Source organism: Amblyomma mixtum, chromosome 9 (assembly GCF_055824585.1).
Source record: "Amblyomma mixtum isolate Tamu chromosome 9, ASM5582458v1, whole genome shotgun sequence".
Lineage (NCBI taxonomy): Eukaryota > Metazoa > Arthropoda > Arachnida > Ixodida > Ixodidae > Amblyomma > Amblyomma mixtum.
This window is the reverse complement of record NC_143020.1, coordinates 65,113,481-65,129,658: the sequence shown is the minus strand read 5'-3', so window position 1 is coordinate 65,129,658 and position 16,178 is coordinate 65,113,481. Positions and strand designations below refer to the sequence as shown.

Genomic DNA, 16,178 nt, shown 5'->3' with positions numbered 1-16,178 from the left:
GGTGTTAAGGGCGGCTATTTTGTTCTTTTCACTTCCTCCTTTTTCTGAAATAAATATCTCCTAGGAGAAATCATCGTCAGAGGACGCCTTCATCGCCTACATGAATTAAGTAAAATATTGCATTAAAGCTGCCTGCCCTTTCCTGCCATCATGCCATGCCATGGCACGTCTTGCACTGCCCTGCCCTGCTCTTTTGCCCGCCTCCCTGCCTGCCATTTTACGGCGAGAGCTTCGTCAATGTGTAATCAAAGCCCGCTGTATATATAGTAGCTATAGTTGTCCATTCTTGGTATGCATGCGCAAGGCTTTCTTTGTCATGGCTTCGCCCTGAACTGCTTAGTAGCCAAGCCAAGTGAAGCCAAACAAGTGCCAATCCATTCCTACACAGAGAGAAGCGAAGAGACAAAGGCAAATAGGAACAAAGATAAAGAGAAAGAAGAGAAAAAAAAAGAAGACAGGATGGAAAAAAATGTAGGCGCGCTGCCTTAGAGGGAGAAATGGACAAGATTGCTCTTACCGCTTGTTTTAACTAAGTGGTGTAGCCTACTAGTTACTAATGTTTACAATATTTTCGTTTCGTTCTTGATTCCTTCCTGCGTTTATTTCAACTCATTTCCTCTCTCTTTGTCTTCATTCTTCATGAGCTTAGTACGGTTGCCGAAGACTATTCGTACTTCAGAGCATTCGTGCTCACAGCACTCATCCATACGGAGTTGCTAGAAAGCACGCGGCAGTACTATAGTGCCTAGAATATACTGGCATTCTAGGCACTATAGCAGTACTGACGGCAGCGCTGGCGTCGTCATTGAAGGAGCCGAACTAAAAAAATTGGCAGAGGCTCAGCTTAATTAAGCCCGGAAATTGCGAAAGCAACTTCATACGTTTCCTCAGCCCGCATCCGCCGTGTCTACCGCCGCTCTACGCCGACGGCATTGATTGATTGATTCGTGACTGGGGAGGGGCGAGAGCTTTACACTAGGTTGGTTGGTTGGTTTCGACTGAGAGAAGGATGAAAAGGAAAGGAAAGGCTTGCCAACTGGCTCAAGCCGAGCCACCACCGCTGCCACGTGCAGACAGAAGAGAGTTGAAAGATAAGAGGACAGAGTAAAAGACAGAGTAAAGACGCGAGTCGCAACAACCGCGTCCGCCGGAACGGACGCTGGCTGAAAAATACAGATACACGGCCGCAGCCCGAAGGCTGCAAACCGAATGCCACAGATATTGCTTTTTTCGCCGACGGCACGAGCTGGAGCTCTGTTTATACAACAGGTATGACGTCACTCCGACCGCAGCGCTCCTACTGGGAGAAGCGAGAGGCTCATCGCCCGCCGTGTCTACCGCCGCTCTCCGCCGACGGCACGAGTTCGGGCTCTTCTCTTCCACAGATGGTGTGACAACACTCCTACCGCAGCGCCTCTAGGGGGAGAAGCGAGAGGCTCACAGCCCGCCGTGTCTATCGCCGCTCTACACTGACGAGCCGAGCTGTGGCCCTGGATTTTCGCAGCTAGCATGACGTCACGTCTAAGGTCACGCTAAAGGTCAAACGTGTCCACCGCCGCGCTACGCTGAAGGGCTCAAACTGTGAGCAGTATTGCTTTCGTCATAAACTTCGCTGCCAGTGCGGGATCCCATCACTGATCGCCATTTACGCGGTTGAATGAATGCTTATGTGAATCGGCCGGTGCGCGTCGGTTCTTTCGCCCATGAGAAGGTGACGCAGTGTCTGTATTGCGCCAGGATGCAGCATACGGGTATGTAGACGTGCCAGAGAAGCGACCTTGAGTCCCCATCCCTTTACTCGTGCATACGTCGCGGCTTTCTCGTTGCTCTGTGCAGCCGACGGCTCAGATTAATCGTGGCCGTCGCCATGACCAAAAACTGCATCGTCACATTGGCCATCACATCCCATTTCAGGTTGAGCTCGCTGCGGAACAAAGCACACTGCTGATCACCTTCCACTTCTTTAGTGATTACCAGCTGCGCTGCCTCTCCTCTCGGCTAGTCTCTATCATCACATACCAGCAGGTTTCCCAATAACAGGCTCTACATGAACCTCGACTGCCTTTGATCAGCCTTGTTCCCACACGAATGCCATTTTTTCACTGCAGAAGTAATTGTTCTAGCGCTAATAAAGTAGTGCTAGTAGCAGTAGTAGTAACAATTGTAGTGGTATTATTAAAAGTAGTTGTAGTAGTAATGGCAGTAGTAGTAGTTGCAGCAGCAGTAATAACAGTAGTAGTAGCTGCATTATGAGATATATGACGAACGGAAATGTTGCGGGCACCATAGCTGCCTCACTGAACAGTCTTCTCCCGAACTATTCTCTGGAAGAAAAAGTAATAGCAGCAAAGGCGGAAGGTGGGACGTTTTGCTGCGGTATGTTGCCTGCAGAGGACACCGAATATATGTTAGATAATGATTTCCTAGTAACAATCAAACTAAAGAAATGAACAAGGAAATACGGGGCATGAAATGCGAAGCCAACATAGCTGATGGGCCCCTGGGGTAATGGAATAGATTATAAAAGAAGGGAAGCAGAACAAGGGACGACAAGTCCAGGTGGGCGGATGAGATGAACAAGTTTGCTGCAATATGGCCGCAGCTGGCACAAAAGAGGGCTAATTGGAGAAATATGGAACAGCCCTTTGACCAGCAGTGAACATCGGTAGGCTTTGATACTGATTGTTCTTGTTCTGTTTACGAGACATCTACTAGACCCTCGATACGACCCATGGCAGGGCAGCTGGGGTGGAAATCTGTGCTTCAAAAGGTCGGGCAAGACCTGTAACCACCTCCTGCCAGGAGAGAAACTCTCTTAAAGCCAACTTTAGAACCGAACTTTACGTGATCTTCATCTTTGCCACAAAAAAAAAAAAAGTTAGGCTCACAAAACAATTTGAGCCCCCTCGTGCCCTTCTTTTTTTGTCGCAAGCTCCCTTTGTGCAGCTCTGCCCATGGAGAGCACGAGCTTTTGAGCCGCCATCTCGAGCAAAAGAGCACGGGCTCCTGGAAGCTCGTGTTCCGAAGAAGGAGAAGGCAGACACGATGCAGCAGCAACTCACGGGAGAAGATTTTCTGTCGCCCCTTGGCAGCGGTCGCCCGGGAACTCGGACTTCCGTCTTGCCCAGCAAAGGGCTGTGGTCGTTCGGCATCTGCCTTGGCTGCGCCTGCGGGGTCTTCTTGGCCATAGCAATCAGCGCGCTGGTGTGGTTCGCGATCCACTGGACAGCCGAGCAGCAGCACGACGACACGAGTGGCACCGAGAAGCCGTTTTGCTGTCCCAACGAAGCAGCCACGCTGTTCGCCGTCATCGACCGCGATCAGGACCCCTGCACCGATTTCTACGCGTACATCTGCAAGCATGCCATTGAGGACGGCCTTGTTGAGAACGACGTGGCCTACGACATGCTGGTGAGTTTGTACTCGGATATGTGGGAGAATTACGTTGTAGTAGCTGCGATAGATTCCACGAAGCAGCCAGCAGCGAAAATTAGAAACCTCTGAGTGGAGATACTCGGCCTATATTCTAGCCCAAGCACTTTTTTTTCTGCTCACTTGTTTTTTTCTGGTGCGCCCCATTGGGGAAATGCATGCCGCGACCCATCTTACGACATTCACACTCGTTACACTGCGAAACAGGAAGTCAGCACTCCAGATATCTCGATAATGTTCCCGTCTTTCTTCAAGGGCATTCGAATGAATGTTTTATTAACTTCAGTGCACAATCCCACCTTGTGCAATTTACGGAATGGGAAGAGACCAGGAATTGTCAGATTTATTTCTCGATATACACCTAGACATACGGGTCCAAAATATCACTTCTGCTGATATTCCTAGCTACAAATATTTTGACAGAATTTCATCACAGTGTGGTTTGTTTTCAAAAATGTTCTAGCATTACAGGTTGACAAAATTTTCCACTAGCCGAGTGCACGCAGATGCATGTTTCTGGCATGAAAGAGAACTGTTAGGTGCACCTAAGAAAAGCGTTAATTTTATGTCAGAGGTAGAATGAATTGGAATAATGATATGCCTAGACCTACACTTGTCAGAAGGGAGCACGACCTGTTATATTTCAGTGAGTTTGGGGCTGAAATCAATGCCATCGCCCTTATGAAAGGTTGCCTTTCTCACTGCCTCGAATCGGAGGTTGAAAAACTGGGCACGCTTCAATAACGGGTGTCCAATCTTCTACTTTCGATGCTTTTTACGTTGTGTGTGACCTAATTGTGAGTGTCCACCAACGCCACCCTCATCCTTAGCGGCGCACGTGGTACGTCCTGTGTTATGGCGAGTGTCAAGTGGAATAGGATCGAATGAGGGAGGATGGAAGCTGTGCAGGAACCCTGTGATGCTACGTGTGGCATCAAGACTCTGAGAACCGATGCCCTCATTAACCTAATGAGCAAAGAACGGTAGGGAAATGAGGGCCTGGTTACGACGTATAATTTAATAAAGCCCACAGTCATTGAAGCCAAGTAAGGCATAGCATAAAAGTTTCTATCTTTTTTACTTGTGGCGTTGATGAATAGGAAATCAATAACGTAATCACTTTATAGCTGAAAGATAATTGACTGTATAGTTAAAAAAAACAACCATATGCTGCCCGTAGGATTGGAACCGACGACTGAACAGATTGCACCGAAGATTTAAGTTCAAGATCGAACGAAATAACACTAGCCACTGAGTCCTATAACGCTTCCTAAAAGAGAGCAGTTCCGCTTAAAACGAAACTGAGAGATGATTACCACATTGATGAATAAACTATTGTTTGTGTCACCGCGGACTTCGGTTTGCAGGCGGATGTTCGCTCCAGTATCATCAAGGGTACCCACAACTACGGCAGTCAGTCTGCAGCAGCGCTCCATGCCCTATTCACATCGTGCATCCAGGAGATATGGCAGAGAGATATGAGAGCCAAGGGTGCTGTAGCCGCCGTCCTGGAAATTGTCAACTACACCAGGCGAATGAGTGGCGCAGACCTACTTCGTTTTGGGCTAGCGGCTCGTGAGTGCTACAAACTGTCGTTCTTCTTCGTGGTATATCATGGCTCTGCTAGCCTAGCAAGGTCGATCACGTTCGACAGGGTGACACTCCGGGTAACCAACTACAAGAGGTACTGCGACGCCTCGTGCAGCGCCATCGCTCTCTCCACCCTTAATGCCCACTTTGGCACGAACTACACCGACGAGGAGATGTCCAAGTGGGGAGATAAATTACCGCCTGCCAATTCGAACTTAGAAGCGGCGTCTTTGGAGGAGATTTCGGAAGCTTTCGGTGGTCTGGAAGTTGCGAAGTTCAAGGACATATTGCGCGAGTTTCTTATTGACACTGACCAGCTGAAAACACTTCGCGTTGACTCCAAGGCGAGACTCCTTGCAGACATACGGCTCCTAACCGACCCACGAAACCAGCCTATATCATTGTGCTACATGCTGTTTGTTGTCGCTTTGGACGCCATGCGCTCCATTCAAAATGACATCGCAGTAAATTCCCCAACAATGACTAGCGAGAAGATATGTCAGTCACACGTGTTTCGAAGCAGCCAACTATGGCGAGTCACATACGTGGCCGGAATTGCAACTCCCGCCAAAGACCGCCAGCTGCACAACATCTTCGAGACCACAAGACGTAGGTTCGTGGAATACCCCCCAATAATGCGGCTAGTCGCGGCCGGGAATGACACGAAACGCTTCCGAGAATTGATCGGCAATATGTCTCTCATGCTACCTGGTGACCTCGTCTTCAGGGAGCCAGCCGTTCCCAATATGTCCGCGCAGGGCTTTGTCCGGAATTTATTCCTTGCGCTGAAGTTCGAGTTCGACACCAAAAAGAAGAAAGCACGACAAGGCGTTCCCTGGATTAGCGATGACAGCGAGAACAGGGTTGTGGACCGCATCTTTTTTGTGAGCGAGACTACCCTCTACTTGACGTCAGCGGGGTACGGTTGGTTGAGTTCGGGCACCATGGACCCGCTGCTCGCCGACGCAGCCGTGATTGGAAGTCGTATGGCAGCCCTGCTGTGGACCAAAGTGGCCGAGTGGAAGGGCTGGTCTAGAGAAACGAAGGCCGCGTTGGAATCTCACAGGTGACATATGCCGAAATGCCCTCGCTAATACCGCAAATAAGAGACACGCCACTGCTAAAGGGGCTTTGTGGCTTTGGGTTACGGTCGCGTGAGATAACACTGACATTGCTTTTTGTGTAGTGGCCAGAGGAAAATCTTTATAGAAGATTTTTAAATAGTACTTTATAACAATTACATTTAGTTCCGCTCGCAAGATATGTTAAGGCGCCGCTGATAAACTACTTTATATTTATATCGTTGATACCCTCAACAAATACAGCGTTGTAGAGAAGAGTACTAAAGAGTTAACTATAGAAGTCAATAATAAAAACTAATTTTTCAAAGGGTAGAAAATTATACCATGTTCATACCTTATATTGCGTACAACGTTTCAAGCTACCGAAAAGTCAGTAATCATGCCAAACAGAGAATTTGTTCACAGTTATTGGACGTGCTTTGGATAAATAAATTGCGAATCTAGATTTAGAAAACGTGGAATAGGGCTAATAATATTCGTGCAGTACAGCCGCCTGATATGTTGGCGTTCTGAGCGAAAGTGAATAAGAGCTCTTAAGAATAGCGTCGCTTGCATATCGCGACCACCCATGCGGCGTTGTTATACCGCTGTGTGCAGTCATCAGAGGACAGGGGAATCATGTTAAGTAGTAAGCTGTTTAGCTAAAATGTATTAGAATTTTCAACTGCTGAGTTGAGGCGTCTGGTTACAATTATAAATTTGCAGCCGGCCGTTTGTTATGGCTATACCTCTACGAATAACTTCGAGATTACCGTGGGAGGCTTGCCAAAGTGAGTTTTCTCCATATCGCGCCCTTCTTGAAAAACCGCGCTCCATCGACGTGCCCTGATGCGAAGACTGTCAGTCACGTCACTCCTGGCCACATATGTTGTGTGCAGCGGAGAGGACTGCAGTGAGGACGTGAGAGTGCACGTCATGTGTTACGTGGCCCACAGAGCGACGCATTGCTATGGAGATCGCATCTCGGCGCGCGCTTTTTGAAAAGGATGACCAAAATTTGTTTCGCAGCAGCGCCGAGCGAAGGCGCGTTTTCGGAATTGTAGAAAGCGATGTGGTTGTTGCTAACACATGGCTACAAATCTGGGACTGCAATCAAGGGCCTAACTTAATAATATATTTATTTAAAACTCGTTAACCAGTTGATATCTCAAGGAGGCTTTTTTCATGTTCGCTTAAGCTACAAGTGTATGAAGGTGGAGGAAGGGCCTCACTGCGCAGCTTGCCACGATGACGAATCTTATGAAAGACTCGCAGCCGTGCAGTGTTTCGACTTGTGCAAGAGATTTTGGGCCTGGGTTGGGTTTAATGCTTGATACGCTCGATGTACTATTCTAGTTCTCTTCTAATAACTGGAGTAAAGAAATCATCATCATCGTCATCAGCCTGACTACGCCCACTGCAGGGCAATGGCCTTTCTCATGTCTCTCTAACTAACGCTGTCCTTTGCCAGTCGGCCACCGTATTCTCGCGAATTTCTTAATCTTATCCGCCCACCTAATTTTCTGCCGCCCCCTGCTACGTTTGCCTTCTCTTGGAATCCACTCCAATACCCTTAATTACCAGAGGTTATCTCTCCTTCGCATTGCATGTCCTGCCGAATTCCATTTCTTCCTCTTGATTTCGACCAGGATGTCATTAACCCGCGTTTGTTCTCTCACCCACTCCACCCGCTTCTTATCTCTTAACGTTACACTTATCGTTTTTAAGCCGAAAGCCTTTAATGCCTCATGCTGTCGTCAGCAATCCGTGTCGGCAGCCGTGTCTGTGTCCGTGTCGGCAGCCGTGTCGACAGATGTGTCCGCGTTTTGACGGGTGTCCACCGAGATATATGAGACAGTTACTGCGTAATTTCCTTTCCTCAAATACAATTTTCGTTTTCTTCATTACGGCCCCTCTTTCTCTTTCTTCGTTCATTCCGACTTCCTCCCTTCCTGTACACTGCGGTTCAGGTGTACACCGCGATGACAGAATTACTGCGCCATTTCCTTTCCTCAAGAAGCGTTGCGTTCAAAGGGCAAGCTATCGCGCCGAACGGATGGTGGCTTTTCGTGGACTCCCTGGCAGCGCTACAACACGCTGTCGCGTTGCACTCCAAAAGGCAAAGCTTAAGCGCCATTAATTAGCAGTCATTTAGTGCTGAGTCATTGATCAGTAATTAGTCATTAGTAATCTGTCATTACTTCTTCACCAGTTATGTGTGACGTCATCCAGTGGTGACGTTACGAGTGTAACATAGGGAAAGTGGTGCGGAAAACGCTTTCGCCTCTACGCACTTTAGACAGTCAAAGTGCCCCCTGAATTTTTTCTTTCCATAACTCGCTGTATCCCAGGCCTGGTTGTACAGTCCAATCGAAGCATGGAGTCTCCTGTGTCTAAAAAACCCGGGACCCGGGGAGAATGCGAACACCGAGGACCAAGGGGGAGTGGGGGGAGCCAGTGGGATACTTTTTCGGACGCATTGGTGAAATCTAGGAAGATAGTCTCCTCAATGCAACAAAGGTATAGATTGGCATTTGTGCAGAGAAATTTTAAAAAAATTGCATCGTCTTACAGAAACCATGCTGAACGTGGTGCCCAATTAATTCGCCTCGAAAAAAATTTGGCGTCCCAAAAAATTTCACGCTGTAAAATATTGCACAATCGTCGTTAGCCAAACCTCATCCGCTGAAGAAGAATGGCCTCTGATAACTATTCGATTCACCACCCTCTATGCCATCTCAAGCAATCTCATCTTTAACGGGCACTGACATCGCACAGTACTCGGGCCTCTAGAATTTCGCTTTTGTCGACGGCTGAATTTCGACCGAGGCGCAATTCTAGAGGCCCGTGTACTGTGCGATGTCCGTGCACGTTAAAGAACCCCAGGTGATCGAAATTTCCGGAGCCCTTCACTACGGCATCCCTCATAGCCTGAGTTGTTTTGGGACGTTAAACCCCAATAAGCCAAACCAAACCATCATCTTTGCGAACCTCCAAATTTCATCCAACTGCATTGCCCTCCCATGCCGCCTTCCTACGCTTGCCCTCCCTTTGACTCTTCTGCGTCACCTTAACGGGGTAGCGGTTGTCTTCCCTTCTCATTACATGTTTTGGTGTACAGTCGGGGACAAAAGTCTCCGGTCCACGTGTTCCTCCAGCGAAGCTTATAGCTCTACTATTAGACAGCGGCTGGAGACCGCACCTGGGCAGATGAAAGAACAAAAATTTACCTTTTACCTCCACAAGTGTGGTCTCCAGCCGCCGACTAATAGCAGAGCTGTCGGCTTCTTTAGAGGAACACGTGGTCCGGAGACTTTCTTCCCTGACTGTACAAATCGAAACCTGTAATAGCGAACCGACTATTCTCAAATTATGGAACGAATCAAACAGTGCATGTTCAGGATCAGTTCAGGATTAAATGAAATATTTTATTCAAATACATTTTGAAATGTCGTAACAATTATCGAATAATTGGCAGCAAGTTGAAATAGGACGCCTCAGATTTCTACAACGACTGTTTCTGCCGCGAGCAGTCTCAGCGGGGAGAAGGACTCAGCCCCACATGATTGGTGTGGCGGCTTTCGTAATTCTTATACCTATAGCCTTCGGTAGAGGGCGCCACAATATGTTTCGGACAGGATTAGCAAGATTCGCCCTCATGGCCACTCTTGTTCGCCATGGCTAATCTCTTGTCCCTCACGCGGACTGCGTTGTGGCGCAGATTTTCTTGCGGAAGACATCAGTAAAAAAAGTGACTCTTTAGTGTGGATGAAAAGACGGTCATAGAGTTAATATGCTTACCTATTATTACGCGTGTTCTGGTGGTGGCGAGTTTTGTGTTTTTCGACAGCAGCTGCATCTAACTCCGTCAATTATAGCTCCACATGTTGCGTTTCGATGGCTTCAATGCTCATTAGGTTTTTAGTAATATCGCACAAGTGCTCAAAACAATAATTCAATTATTTGATTCCTAATCCATTCCGCTCTTTCACTATTCGATTCCCGTAAGATTCGGTTCTTAATTACACTATTTGTATCTGATTATGTTCTAAATGCTACTATTACCACGCTCCTAATTGCATGCCCTTACCATGCGTGTTTTTTCCTCTTTATTTTGACGGCAGCATAATTACCTCGCTTTTCTTCCTGGACCCAAGCGAACCTTTTTCTGTCTCTGATCATTGCACAGCTGGTTTTCCTTGCTATAGCCAGCTGCGGTGGCCGCAATTTAAGTTCAACCCGTGTCGGTAGTCTCCGCATTTCTCCCCATTAAGTTACGTGCTACAAGTTACATCTGTTATTTTCTTTTCGAGGCATATATTTTCTTTTCGAAGAGTCTGAATACCTGTTCTGCAGCGATATCCCTTATTCCTCTACTTTCCCTCTTCCCGCTGTGCCATTCATGGGCTTCCGCTTCACTAATTTCTTCGTTCCCTCTTGAAGCTTGAGCAAGTTCGAGACCTAACCATCCTATGGTGGCTACAACGCACATTTCCGAAGACCTCCACATCCTACACGATGCGAGGTTGAGCGCATAGTATGAACTATATTTCATTTTTAGTCTCTCCATTGGGACTCTTCAACGACGACTTGGGAAGCTAGGATGCAAACGGAAATTCTCTTCCGAAATGTGCTTTAGAGGCTCGACAATGGTTCGAGACTACTTGGCGAGCCATCCGTTACATGGATGGTATGGATGCGTGGATGCCCGCACTGGTTACGGCGTGCTTTTGTTGAAAACGTCATATATGAATGATGGCTGAACATTTGAAGCGCCCTTTTATTGACTTCAGGACACGTTCGAAAAACTTGCTTACCCTCAAATTTTGCATGCTACCTCGTGAAGTTTTCGCCAGAGTTACTAGGGAGGTAGCAATGTCTCGTGGGTGAATGAGAAAAGCTTATATAACGCTTGCCAATACGGCGCCGATAATTGAGTGAAATTTTTTCTGCTATTTTCAAGTAATATTTAAGCAATGTGAGTCATTTTTATTGCCCGTCGGTTTTTGACAGCGGGTGAAATTTTTATAGGTCACGTAGTTTAACCCAAAAACCTCGACGTATGATCCAACAGTACCATAAATCATTTTGGATAGGACTATTGCTCTATCTATATGCTTCTTAATACGAATTAAAAATTAAATATATATGTAGGAACACGCACACATGTTACAACGCTATATCGCTTGTGCGAGTACTCTAATGCAGCCTTATTTCAGAGCGCACGCTTGTACAGAGTCCTAGTTAAATATATTACTTTACTTCGCAGAAGATAACCTTAAAATACATGACGTTTCATTTGCAGAGGAGGTTTATTTCATAATACAAAGTTAACTTTCGTAGGAAATTAATATTGTGCGCTCACCCAGGCATTTTGCAGGATCGGAATGGTGAGTTGTAGCGACCACAGGAAGATAAAGTCTCAAATTAGCCTAGACTTGTAGAGTGAATAGAAACATCTATTGAGGCTATAGACCGACAGGTTGCAGGCTTGCTATTTCAGGAGGCGAACGATCGTACTGTGAAACGCCAAAGCATGAAAGCCGCTAATCCCATACAGAATAGAGCAAGTAGTGCTCTCAGAACTTATCAATAAGCACAAGGTAACCGACTTAACGAACTTAATATGGAGAGAATCTAGCATGCTTTAAAGACGGGATGTAGCCCAAAAGATGGCGAAGAGGAAATAATGTGTAGACGAAAATCAGATATATGCATTAAGAGACGAAGAGGGAAATGTCATTGGCAATATGGATAGAACAGTTAATCTAGCCGAACAGTTGTACAGAAATCTATAGAGTAGGCAGTGGAATTAGGACGTTAAAGGGAGAGGATTCAGCGTAAAGCCATGGCGCTTCCTACTAGTAAAGAAAGATGAAGTAAAATAAGCCTTAAAAGCATTCCAAAGGGGGAAAGCAGCTAGCGAATATCGAGTAACACCAGATCTGTTGAAGGACTGCGGGGATACTGTACGCCGGTAGCTTGAAAGAACGCTAATATCGCCTTTATCTATAAGAAAGGAAACGTCAAAGACTAAGAAAGTCACGTACCAATCAGCTTACTGTAGTAGTCGTAAAAAACATTTATTTGGGAAGCGAAATGTTGGGGCATATAGGTTGAGGGAGCGATACATTTGCAGCTTCAGGGTTGGTGTTCCCTATTCCAGGATCCCGTAGGCCGCCGCCGCAGCCTTGGCCTTCGTCACCCGCATAAGCTGTGTGCTCGGTTCGGAGTCCCTCAGGAGGGCTTCCCACTGCTCTAGATTAGGGCTATTTACCTTAGGTAGTAAAGGGCTTTTTCAAAGCCCCAGGTAACGTTGTACGTAGTAACAACCACCCCCCCCCCCCCCCCCCTCCCCGTGTCTATCCGGCACATTTTGTGATATATGGCTCTGCTTGAGTAGGTGTCTGCCGTCGTCGGAGCGTGGTGGCCTCCTCTCTGTTGAGGTTGTCCGCCGAGCACAGTTCTTTTTGCGCGCTCCCAACAATGCCTTCATTGCCTCGCCGAAAGATTCTGCTGTGCTGAAGGGTTCGACCTGCAAACCCGCCCTCCGCTTCGTCAACTCTCGCGCAACCCTGACGGATAACCGCGTGTGGCGCGACATTTCCCTCAACCCCAGTGCCGGGGATCCAAATATTGGAGTTTTCTGTGCCTTCGTTGTTTTTCTTCGGAGAGGATCCTCGCGGCTTTGCGGCCGATCCTTCCAGCTGTGAATGCCCAAAGATGCAGCCTGCAGCCTGAGTATCCGTCGCTATACATTAACTCACTCCCTATCAGTTGACCTCAGTCAGGGCTACAGCCACGGCGATTTCTTCCGCTGCCTGCTTTGCCTTTGTGCGCACTGACGCACCGGGGATTATTTTTCCTTTGGCGCTCACTACAGCTACCGCCCTCGTGCTTTCCACCGTTCTGTGCTAAGACGCGTCCACATACAAAACCATCCGTTTCTTCTTTCGGAGCCTGTCCAACTCCGAAGATCTCGCCGCCTACTTCCTTTGTGGTTCTTAGTCTACATGCTTTTCTGGGCACCGGTTTAACCAAGAAAGTGTTCCTCCTTTTCCTGTCAATGTCTGTTTTCTCTTCGCCCTCGCCTTCTGCGGGGTATCCCAGCTTTACCAGTAGCGCTCTAACAGTTGCCTACAATGTATTTACTTGGTAATCGCTAATACAGTCAGGACAACCTCAGACTTCTATCAACCAAATGATCAAGCAGGCTCTCATAAAGGCTACTCGACAATAGACCGTATTCGCGCTATCAGTCAGGTGACAAATTTTCTATATATGTAAAAAGAACTATATATCCTTCACTGATTACAAGAAAGCCTTTGACTCAGTCGTAACCTCAGCAGACAGGCAGACATTACGAAATGATAGTGAAGGTCAGCCTCACGTAAAATTTCTGGAAGATATCTACAACGGCTGCACAGTCACCATAGTCCTCCAGAAAGTCGGCAATAAATTTCCAATATCGAAGGGTGCCAGGCATTGAAACATAATCTCTGAAATACTGAAAGAGATTTGGGCTGGGAATAGCTGCGGATAATAGTGAATGGCGAGTACGCTAGGAGCTTGCAATTCACTGATGACATTGGCTTGCTAACTAATTAAAAGGATGAATTGCAAAGCATCATCATTGACTTTGACAGCGAGAGCAAAACGGTAGCTCTAAAAATTAATACACAGAAAACGGAAGTGATGTCCAGCAGTCTCGGAAGGGAATGGCCGTTTGCACTTGGTAGCGACGTGAAGGAAGTTGTGCTGGAATACGTCCAATGAGCGCAGCTAGTGACTGCCGTTACTTATCACGAGAGGGAAATAACTTGAAGAATAAGAATGGGGTGGACCACAGTTGTCAGGTTCCCTCAGATCATGATGGCTGTTTGCCAGTATCCCGCAAGAGAATAGCACATAACAGCTGTATCTTACCGGCACTCACCTACAGGGCAGAAACGCCGAAGCTAACGAAAGGTTTTAACTTAAATTGAGGACAACGCAGGGAGCTATACAAAGAAAGTTATAGGTGAAGCGTTAAGAGACGGGAGACGGCAGATTGGGACATGGAACAAACACGATATAATGACATCCTAAAGCAAGCCAAGAGATCGCCTATGCAAGGGCATGTAATGCGAGGACAAGATAAACGGGGTCGTTAAGGGTAACATTCTGAACTACAAGAGAAGGCAAGCGTAGCAGAGGGCGGCAGAAAGTTATCTGGGCAGATGAGGTAAATAAGTTCGCGGGGATACGGTTACCGCAACTTTCAAAAGACAGGGTCAGTTGGGGAGTTATGGAACAGGCTCTGTTCTGCAGTGGCCGCATTCGGGCTCATCATGATGAATTAGTGCACAATTCTTAAAACAACGACATGCGTAAATGTTAAATATGGGCGTGTTATTTCCTGTTTACGAGTTCTGACAGTAGTTTTCACGCAGGCAATGCCTCATCGGCGGCTCAATCGACCTCGATGTGCTCGATAGCCTGTTTTCACTGGTGGGGCTCAAGCACGGGCTGCAAATCGCTGCCATTGTCGGAGCGGCAGGCACCGTCTCTACAGATGACGTCACACCGGCGGCTCCAAGAGCAAGCTGGCACAAGATTCGAGACGCCTGGAGCCTCTACCGGATGTCGGAAGCACAATTCTTCTACGCACGCCTTGTGTACTTCCGCTGCAGCAGCACCGCATTCTTCGTTCAGCCTTTGATTACCGAGCTGTTAAGAGGCAACGCTGACTTTGAGACCGCATTCCAGTGCCCGGCGAGCAACAAGTCAAAGAAAATCAGCGACTGCATGAACCTTACTGTGCCACGTAGCTGATGCACTGTGCAGTGAAGGGACCCTTGTGAAGATGCAACGCGCATGTTCACCTTTTAACCAATTTTGTACGGCCGCTCGACATGTAATTTGTTTCTTTCTTCGATCAGAGAGGCTCTCGCAGTGGATAACTCGGTTGACATCCGATCATTCATAGATAAGTATCAGGGATCAGGTGATTACCCAGCTTTTGTCAGTAGTTTATTTACCCAGCTTTTGTTAGTAGCTTATTCATCATGCTTAATCTTGTTTAGTTCTGTACCTTTCAGATTAACCTCTCGCTTCTGTCTGAAGGAAAGTTATCCACGTATAGAAAATGTTAATCGAATATTTTTCTCGGAAAGAGCTTTTCTGCTCCTGTGATTGTTGACGGAACTAGCCGGCTTACCTAGCCAACCACTAGACTCATGCATCTGTGCATGAAAATTGAAACAGCGTATAAACAGACCCAAAATGTGTCATTGTTTACCTCAGTAAACATTCTATTGCACTGCGTTGCAGTTTTCATTTGTTTTTCAGCTATGCCCAAGTCAAAAGTACAATTTGGACGACTGGAATATCCGCGTGCACTCACCGTTCTCCGCTTTCTTGAGTGTACCAGGATCATCGCAAAGAACTCCAGGCGGTCGAATTTTCCGGAGCCCTTGCCTATGGCGTCCCTCATAGGCTGAGTCACTCTGGCACGTTAAACCCCGATAAACCGTAAACCATAAACTAGAGGAGTGTGCGAGTAAACTTGTCCCTGATATTGGCAACATGGGTACCCGCGCTCACTCACACAGGTCATTGTCGGAGGTGCTGCTTACTGTAGACTGTGGCTTTGAAAATGGCATTTGACACTGTTAGGAATGAGGCTTATAGCGCACAGTTCCCAGCTCCACCCTTTTATCTCCAAAAAATGTACTGAAAATGAAGTTATTTCTTTTTAAGTCTGCATCGTCTCGATTTCCGCATGAATGCAAGCACAGTTGTTTATTGCGTGCTCCATATCTGTCATCGATATTGAGGGAAGGAAACCTGGCGTAAAATAAGTGGATTCTTAGGTTACCTTACGAGTGGAATGCGATTGCTTCAGATTTCACATCCGTCGCAGCTTCTGTTGCAACTTCTGAGTGTTTTTGCGACAATTCGTTTGAAAATTTTATCCATCAACAGCCATAGTCCTGTTGTTTGCGGCAGTAGTATATTGTCACCTAGTGGTGACCGCAGTCCAGCGAGCAGGAAAAGAATTGCTTCTAAACTAAACTCTTTACTTGGGCTGACTTGCGCCAGCAAAGGACTGAA

At 47.1% G+C, this 16,178-nt stretch overlaps 1 protein-coding gene across 1 annotated transcript; it reads left to right on the top strand.

Annotated features, from left to right (window-relative positions):
* Positions 1-3,045: 3,045 nt before the first annotated feature.
* LOC149329396 (uncharacterized) lies at positions 3,046-14,898 on the top strand. The gene is made up of 3 exons (XM_089562198.1): positions 3,046-3,411; positions 4,800-6,088; positions 14,516-14,898. The coding sequence occupies exons 1-3, from the start codon at positions 3,046-3,048 to the stop codon at positions 14,895-14,897; spliced, it is 2,037 nt and encodes a 678-aa protein (XP_089418324.1). The 3' UTR covers position 14,898.
* The last annotated feature ends 1,280 nt before the right edge of the window (positions 14,899-16,178 follow it).

Coding starts and splice junctions, on each gene's coding strand:
- LOC149329396 (XM_089562198.1), top strand. CDS start 3,046: ATGCAGCAGCAACTCACGGGAGAAGATTTTCTGTCGCCCCTTGGCAGC. Junction 3,412..4,799: donor ACGTGGCCTACGACATGCTG/GTGAGTTTGTAC, acceptor TTCGGTTTGCAG/GCGGATGTTCGCTCCAGTAT. Junction 6,089..14,515: donor GCCGCGTTGGAATCTCACAG/GTGACATATGCC, acceptor GTTTTCACGCAG/GCAATGCCTCATCGGCGGCT.